The following is an 8,352-nucleotide window of genomic DNA, read 5'->3' as shown; positions in this document are numbered from 1 at the left end:
CATACCATAGACGCAACAATGTCTGTGATTTTTTAATATAATTTACTTAGTTTGATGGAAATAAACCAAGTTATTGGTACTTGTTAATCAATTGAAAATATAGATATGGGTACAAAATTATGTGCATGTTCGGTTTTTTAATTAACTCTTTTTAACTAATTTTGATTTTTGAACCGACACGGAATTCCAAACAAACAGTAGCGGAACATAATGACGAGCAAGTTAATTTAGATGTAGAAATGAAGAATGCGCAGAAGGGGCATTTAAATTTTTTTTATTTTTTCGTTTAGTATGACGAAATTGACTGTATTCTAATTAAAACCATCAATTTCGATTTACGTAACACAAAATTAATTATCTTCCAAATTTTTTCTCAATATGTAATACAGAATTAATTGGGAAATTATTGTTATTCTTGTGTTATGTCTTGTAGAAATTATAAAAATGTGATAATCAGTCACGATTTTATAATGCGAATTAAGCTAATATAACCTAGCCTGGCCCTCACCTAACTTAATATTACATCATGGAAAAATGTTGCCCAAACATTCATTTAGTTAGGATAGAGTTAAGTTACTTAGAATTTTCTGCACGATAATACTGTATCTTACGTATTATAAAATAACTGGAAAAAAATAAATTTTGTGTTACATATCGCGAAATTAATAATTTTTCATACGAAAAAACAAAATTGCTTTAATGTTTTACAGCATTGTACATTTAACCAATGCAAAATTTTAAACAGACATTGTGGCGTATAATTGGTGTTCCATACTAAAAAGAGATAATAAAAATTTCGACTAGTAGTTTTTCTGACTAACAATAAGAATAACGCGATCTATAAAACAAGCTTGCTATCTAAAATACTACAGGAATGTCAGAGAGATCTTGAACTGGAATTCATTCAAAGGAGTAACTTTATTGCGATCGATTGTCGCAATACGGTTACTCGGTACAACAATTTACAAAACATTATCATATCTGTGTTGCCCATATATGGCCCTCTTTCCTACGGAACTTAAAAAGTTTCGGTTGCGACTCATGCCCTCTTTCTGCTTCCGTCTTGCAATTTCTAACAAAAGTCGATTTCTGAGAACGTCCAAGGAGTTGACGAAGGAGAGCGATGGACTCAGGTCGGGATCAGTGAGACCGTCTCTTTTTATTCTCTCAGCTTCCGGAAAAGGCTGTAATAAAGAAAATCGTTTTTAATTTCATGATAACAAACAGGAAATAACGAAACTTTTATACTCCGATTATATGAACCTTTTTCAGGTGGAAGAACCACTTTATTAGACAAAAACCCCAATGTTTCATCCTTTAATTGAGGACTCTCAAGGAAATTGTCGAGTCGAAAAATGAACTACAAAATCAGCTTTCCCTTATTATAGCAGTGAAAGTAAATTTAAAAAGTGGTATTAACAACCTATTGTTCTAGAATTTAGTCTAATAATTTAACTTTTTAAAAATTTAACTTTGTTTAACTATCATATTTTAAAATCAGTTGTAAAATTGATCAAACAGCTCAAAATATATAAGTTGTTAATATTGTGTTTTAAATTTATTATCTACCACTGCTATATTCTTATAAGGAAAAAACAACTTTGTACTTTATTTTTTGACTCAACAGCTCTCTATCAAAGATGAAATATTGGTGAAAAGTTCATATATTGGGAGTATACAGTTGATTAAGAAAATAATTAATAATAAATTAAGGACAATATGAGTACTTATACTAAAATTATCAGTAATCTTGCGAGCACGAAACTTTCATTATTTATTTATTACCTATTTAACATAAATATTATTGAGTCTAGTCCAATGTGGGGCGGGGATATCATATGTTGAATTTTAGTAAAATAAAACTAAGTGAATCGCATGTGAATCCTTCAATGGAACTAACTATTTTTGTTGCGTGATTTTTATTGTTTTTAAACATATTTTTCAAGAAACTGTGGTACACATCAAAAATTTAGTTTCTATTCATTAGCCAATAACTTTTTTGAAATATACGTACATATGTATCGTATTATTGTCATTGTTTTATTGAATATTCGTATTCATAAATAAAATGGAGGCCTCAATGTGTATGTATAATAGAAAAAGATAATGGCAAACTGTGGTTTTTGGCATTTTTTGCGAAGTTATTGCCGAATAATAAGAATACGAAAGGATCCATCATGCTTTTGCTTTTCAACTAGAACGTGTTGTTCGTTGTGTTATTGTTGTTGATGAATTGATACATTTATGAAATTATCAAAGAGAGATATTTACAATGTTAAGGTACCTTTACCATTTTATGCTACTCAATTGCTTTACATGATATGAATTGCTTAACAATACAATAGTACCTACTACGTAACTTATTATAGTTGATCGTAAAAGATAGATAAATTTAGTTGTTTTTGTTTCAGGTCCTTACTACCTGTCAACTACTGCCTCAACCATTTTGATTTTCCTTCTACAGCAGATTCCTTGGAAATCAAGGTAGGTACTTAAAGTATTTGCAATTGTTTATTTTAAACCAATTCAATTATTTTAATCAATAGGTACAATTAGATAACGAAAATAGTATAATATACCTTTAAGTTTTAATAGGTAACTTCCAATATTAGCTTGCGCATTCAAAGTTAAATTGTGGCATCCATTTTAATTAGGTCAAAAGATCAAAAGAAGGAATGTGTTTTTATGAGTGTTATTTACCTGCTGTTTTCTATATTTACTACTTTTGTATACTCTTACCTCTTGTATTCTATATACTCATCAGTATCAGGATGAATTTTTTTTTTCATAGAGCAAAGGGGATCAAGATAAAATGCGAGTAAAAGATTTCTTACCTACCGGAAACTAGAGTAGAACTAGATGTTTTAAGATGGGGAATACACTTTTTTTATGTACATATTTACCTACATGTATACCTGCGAAAAATACAATGAGTTTCGAAAACCGAAATTACCTAACATCTACTCTACTACTAGTTTAGAGCTTCCCTATTTTTTGCTAGCCTACTGACCCCCTCTAGAAGAAAAATAATCTAACACCTAATTCGCAATTTTAATTTAAATATGGAGGGCGAAGCGGGCTACCTAAGATAAACCCAAACTTTATTAAAATTAAATAGTTTAAATTTTTTTCTTTTAATGATGCCTATTTGAAGAAATTTTGACTTTCGTCCTCGCTCTCCATTTGCCTCTAGACCCGCAATTGCTCCCATGGAAGGCTCTAGTGTATTAAAGGTCCCTGTGGGAATTTCTGTACTAGACGATAGGTAATACCTGAAAGGATTTTTCGTAACTTAAAAGGATAAGTGCTATGCACCGAGGACTTAAGTTAATTACGTTACAGAATGTGGCGATGATTATAAACCTTCTTCTACCTCTTTCCGCATTAAATTTCGAAAAATCCTTACAGGTGTTATTATCCAGTAAATAACAAGTAGTGGATACGTGTTAAAAATTTGAAACTAATCGGATAGTTTTGGTTTTTGGAACTCTAGCCTTGCATTTTTTATTAAGAGACAGTGGCACTTCAGATGACGAACTTAATTCGTTTACTGACTCAATTGTGTAGGTATCTGCGGTACCTTTTCCTGTGTTTGTATCTAGGGAAGTGACCAAACTCATATGTTTCTGCGTGAGTGTATCGAAACATGGAATACTGTTTCCCCTACCTTCAATCTTTTACCTTACAAAATAATTTTTTCTAAATAAAAAATCTTATTTGATTTTTCTCTTCGTCCCTGCTTTTTAACCTAAACTTTTTGGTATTATCCTTGCTTTCTATGACCATAATCCTCCGATATAAAGTCACATGTCAATCCTTTTAAATGCTTAAAAGGTGCCATCAATCTAAACTCTCATTTAGGTTTTTTTTTTAAATTTTTTTTTCATACCTCACTGTCGTAATTATTAGATTCCAATTCGCTAAGTAAGTAAAATCGAGGATCCTTAACACCATTCCATTCATCGTTCGGCTTATATTTGGCAGCAAGACGAGGTATCAGATAAGAGACAGTTTCTCGGTCGGGTCTTAGATCTAGAGGGCGTAGTCGTCGTTCGAGTATGTTCGTTGTCGGTTCATAGGCCTTCGTCGCTGCGATCAAAGTCGCGCATACTGCGTATAGAAACAGCATGTGCATATTATGAAACAGTCTGAAACAATAAGAAAAAAGAATATTTATAAGGTAATTTTCGTGTTAAACTACAAGTTAATGATAAGAAATAAATATTCTGGCTGTAATAACTCACACTAAAAATCAAAACTCATCAAAATGGCATTTTTCGTTATTCGGCTTTGAGTAAAAGAATTTTGAATTTACCAAAAAGTAGACTTGCGTAGGCTCTTCCTCTAAACAACATTTCTAAAAAGTATAAAGTACATGCCCTTTTAATGGAATTTATTTATTTATATATTTACTATTAATATTATAGTACCGGTGCTGCCCTTGTAAGCAGGGCCCGACCTAGCAATTTAGCCTCTCCGGGAAAAAATATTTGCCGTTCTTTGCAACGACACCATATGCCATGGGCATGCTATTCCAGTGATGAGAGGGTGCAATTTTTGTTAGACTACGCGACCTTGTGAACGATTATACCAGATTTCATAAGTGCATGTATGTGAGGAAAATGAGTCGTCAGCACAGAACATTATTAGTAGGAGTCTCTAGAAAACCGAAAAAGTAATATCTGTACTTTTGGATACATATATATAGACAAGCAAATTAACTTGGGGAATCCCCTAAAACCAAAATTAAAATTCCCCAAAAAAATATTATATTGTCCACATAAATACGGAATATTGGAAATACTTCCCCCCCCTAGATTGGAATCCGTTTGTAAAATATGACCAATCAATGGTTTTAAATAAAACGTCGGAAAAGCTATGTAACGGATTTATTTTTCGGTATTTTTTTTGTACAAACTATTAAGACGACAGGAAAAAATGTAGAACTTGTATATACGGATTACCGATTAAAACCCACTAATATTAACATTAACGAGTTATTTATTAATGTTATAAGTGGCAGGTAGTTCGTTTTTTTAATGGCCCTTTACGTAAATTGTTAGAGAGCTGTCATCTTCCATTGATCGTTTGCATGTTAAAGGATTTGCGTTTCTTTTTTTGAATTTGTATTTCTAATTTTTTTTTTAATTTTATATACTACCATTGTTTTGTCTTGGTTACGCATAGCTACTTCCTCTATACTTCGTATTGATTCGTTAGTTGTATTTTTTGATTCGGCAAATTTTTACCCATTATTTTGTTATTATTATTCTGTTCCTTCCTGTTTTTCATTATCATATAAAATTATTGCTTTAATATTTTCTGGCAGTGTGTTTTCAATCAGGCCCTTTATTTTATCTATTATTAGTTGCTGTTCTTCTTCTGATTCTTGTTCAAATTCTTTCTGTTCTATATCTACTGGGTTAATGTTTCTTGCATTGTTATTATCTTCTTCTCCTTCTATATCATCTATTTGGTGTTCATTTTTTAATTCTTTTTCATTTTCTGATTCTTGTATTTCTAATTGTGTATTTTCTTTCTGATCTCCTTCTATGTTATTTGCTTTTGTGTTATTTGAAAAATATTCTTGTTCTTCGATATTCTGTTCCTCTATTTCAGTTTGTTGATTATCTAAATTTTGTTGAAGTTCTGTTTCTTTTAATTCGTTGTCTTGTGTTATTTGTTCCTCTTTTAATTTATCTTGTTCTTCTTGTATGCTTATAATTACGTTTTCGCGCTCATGATGTAGTTTTGATGAAAGGTATATATTCCACAAAACGGCCATTAATTGTCCTGCCAGGATCCGATAGTTAATTGGTACAAATGTGAAATTGATTATTTGAAAGAAAGGCCACAGCTTGTAGCTGTCAAAAAGGACTTCTCTAAATGTTTTCCAAAAAATTTCTCTATCTCTTAATCCTAGGGTGAGTATTAACATGAAAAAGAAGTAAATTGGAGAAAATACGAGTTGATCTAGTAGCACTTTTTTTATCAATATTTGGCTCTCTCGGCCATCTCTAATTGCATATTCAAGGTATTTGTACCAAAAACATAGCACTGGTCCCTGGAAAAAGTTTTATCTTTGTTTATTGAAATATCAATTAAGGATCAAATATAAAGTATCGGTTAAAGTTCTGGGTTTTCATTTTAAATATTTCTATTTCTCTAATCACTGTTCTTTGACAATTATTGATTATTAAATATTTTGCATTTTTCTGTCAAAGTAGCCCTGAAATTTCGTAAACAATAATTTATGAAAATAGTTAAAGAAAAATAAATAGCTGTAGGAATGACATGACTAAACTGAAATTTATATATTTTTTTCTCTTTTTAATTTAACTTCTCAATTAAATTATGGATGTGGTGTTGTAATGATTTCTATTCGTTTATAAATTGCAATAATTTGTTTTTGTCACAAAAAAACGGTAATTTAACTCTAGTACCAGTTATTTTGAGAAACACCAAATAATAAAGTAATTAGGACTACCAATAAATGTGTGGGGTTTTACTCTGTTTATTAACCATTAATTTCTTTTATTTTTATTTTTAAATATTCCCCTTAGATTTTCAGTTTTACCTACACTGTAAAAAGTTCCCAGTAATCCAAATCTAAAAGTACGAAACCAGTTTTTTTGCAGTCCTTCCATTTTTTGGGCAATTAAATCGCTTGCCATCATTATTATCGCGGATTGTGCACATTGGGTATAGTAAGGATGTGTTAAAAGACGTTCAGTGTAAATGTCTCTAANATTTTCAGTTTTACCTACACTGTAAAAAGTTCCCAGTAATCCAAATCTAAAAGTACGAAACCAGTTTTTTTGCAGTCCTTCCATTTTTTGGGCAATTAAATCGCTTGCCATCATTATTATCGCGGATTGTGCACATTGGGTATAGTAAGGATGTGTTAAAAGACGTTCAGTGTAAATGTCTCTAAGTTTTGCTGGAAATTCACTGATACTTTTTTGATTTACGCGCCCAATGTTTTTTTGCAATATTTGTATTAGAAGAATAAGCCGCTTGTAGGACATATTTATACTTTTAATTTTAGTACAATGTGACGAGAAAATTGACATAAGGGAAATATTTTGTCCCATAGAGAGAAAATGGGTTGTATCATAGGGAGAAAATTCGAAATTAATTAGTCTTGTCAAATCAAATATTTACACCAGAAAAAAGAATTTATTTGCAAAGATAACAAAACCAAATTATGTCTTTTTAATTACATTAAAATATTTAAAATTTTCCTTAGGATTCGTGCCTGTACCATATTCGGTTTTCTTGGTAGGTATATTACAAAACTAAACTTACCTATACTTGCCGTTATTTAATAAACTACAGTTTTATTACACTTGTCATCAATAGTTCATTGAACACAAATATATAAACGGAGAAGTTAGTAATAAATCAAATTAGTTCAAGATCAATTTTTAAAAAAATATTTCAACCTTTCGTATCTACACTGAAACGTTATTTAACACCGTATTTCGCCCATACTCTGTGAATACGCACATTCATTGATAAGACATTGACTTTGCCAGTACGAAATGAATTGAATTTTAATAAGCTGCAGAGTAATACGGTCAATGGAAAATTCTCGTCCATTTTACGACGTTATTACGAATACTAATTAAAATATTAAGCTAATGTAGGCAATGTTTATAAGTAAGGCCTGATGTACTTTTAAAAGGTCAATTTGTGTGCCCATTGAATTACATAATTGGGGGTTTTCTGCATTCAGTTTTAGACAACCTTTTGATGTAACGGGAAATCCATCTTATTAATAGACAGATGATGTCACAATTCTTTGCTTCTTACAAAATTGTTTTCTTTTTATTTTTTTTTTACAGATAAACTGTACTTACTTTCAGTACTTTGCGAAACACCTAAGCATTTTTCATTTATATGGGACTAATAATAATGATGTTAGCTTAGAATTCGAAAGAATTAAAAGTGTTTATTAAATAAAATGAAATACAAAATGAACATATGATAAGTTCGTACAAATTCGATCCTCTACAACCGCTGTCTTCGAGAACTGATTCAACTCTCCCCCGCAAGACTGACCGTAATGTTTTTGAGACCCTCGGTCAAGTATACCCTCTCTGTCTCTCTTTACCCCAACGTTGCACGTGTCAATTTTTGTCACTTTCTCACGGTACCTTCAGTCAGCTAATAAAACCGTACGGTTGGAGAGGACGCAGTAGTTTTCTTAAAGTTTATTGCTTAAAAATATTTTGCTTCTTATTCTAAACATACGGATAACAATTACTTAATCCCTTAAAATTACAAACTATTCCTAAATTACTTTAAGCCTACCATAAACTAAAAAGCACGCATTCCCGATACTACATT

The 8,352-nt window shown here is 31.0% G+C and overlaps 2 protein-coding genes across 8 annotated transcripts in view; both read right to left on the bottom strand.

Annotated features, from left to right (window-relative positions):
• Positions 1–16: 16 nt before the first annotated feature.
• The window catches only part of LOC112905223, a 72,915-nt gene continuing 64,579 nt past the window's right edge, over positions 17–8,352 (bottom strand). For 4 of the 6 annotated variants that reach the window (XM_025977208.1, XM_025977209.1, XM_025977207.1 and 1 more), the window contains exons 2-3: positions 3,890–4,148; positions 17–1,184 (exon numbers count right to left, since the gene is read on the bottom strand). In XM_025977208.1, the coding sequence (XP_025832993.1) occupies positions 963–1,184; positions 3,890–4,135 (468 nt within the window). In that variant the 5' untranslated portion in view covers positions 4,136–4,148 and the 3' untranslated portion in view covers positions 17–962. Of the gene's footprint in view, positions 1,185–3,889; positions 4,149–4,244; positions 4,321–7,308; positions 7,431–8,352 lie in introns of those variants that run through there. The other 2 variants (XM_025977211.1, XM_025977210.1) reach the window with 2 other exon arrangements.
• Positions 4,875–7,116, bottom strand: LOC112905222. 2 transcript variants are annotated; one of them, XM_025977204.1, is made up of 3 exons: positions 6,927–7,115; positions 6,582–6,740; positions 4,875–6,064 (listed from the first exon to the last, which is right to left on the bottom strand). In XM_025977204.1, the coding sequence occupies exons 1-3, from the start codon at positions 7,092–7,094 to the stop codon at positions 5,267–5,269; spliced, it is 1,125 nt and encodes a 374-aa protein (XP_025832989.1). In that variant the 5' UTR covers positions 7,095–7,115; the 3' UTR covers positions 4,875–5,266. The 2 variants fall into 2 exon arrangements, with proteins under 2 accessions (XP_025832989.1, XP_025832990.1); XM_025977205.1 differs by lacking the exon at positions 6,582–6,740 and having other exon boundaries at positions 6,768–7,116.

The sequence above is a fragment of the Agrilus planipennis genome, unplaced genomic scaffold (assembly GCF_000699045.2).
Source record: "Agrilus planipennis isolate EAB-ADULT unplaced genomic scaffold, Apla_2.0 scaffold39, whole genome shotgun sequence".
NCBI classification, from domain to species: Eukaryota; Metazoa; Arthropoda; class Insecta; order Coleoptera; family Buprestidae; genus Agrilus; species Agrilus planipennis.
The sequence above is the reverse complement of the archived record's forward strand: the minus strand, read 5'-3'. Positions and strand labels throughout refer to the sequence as shown.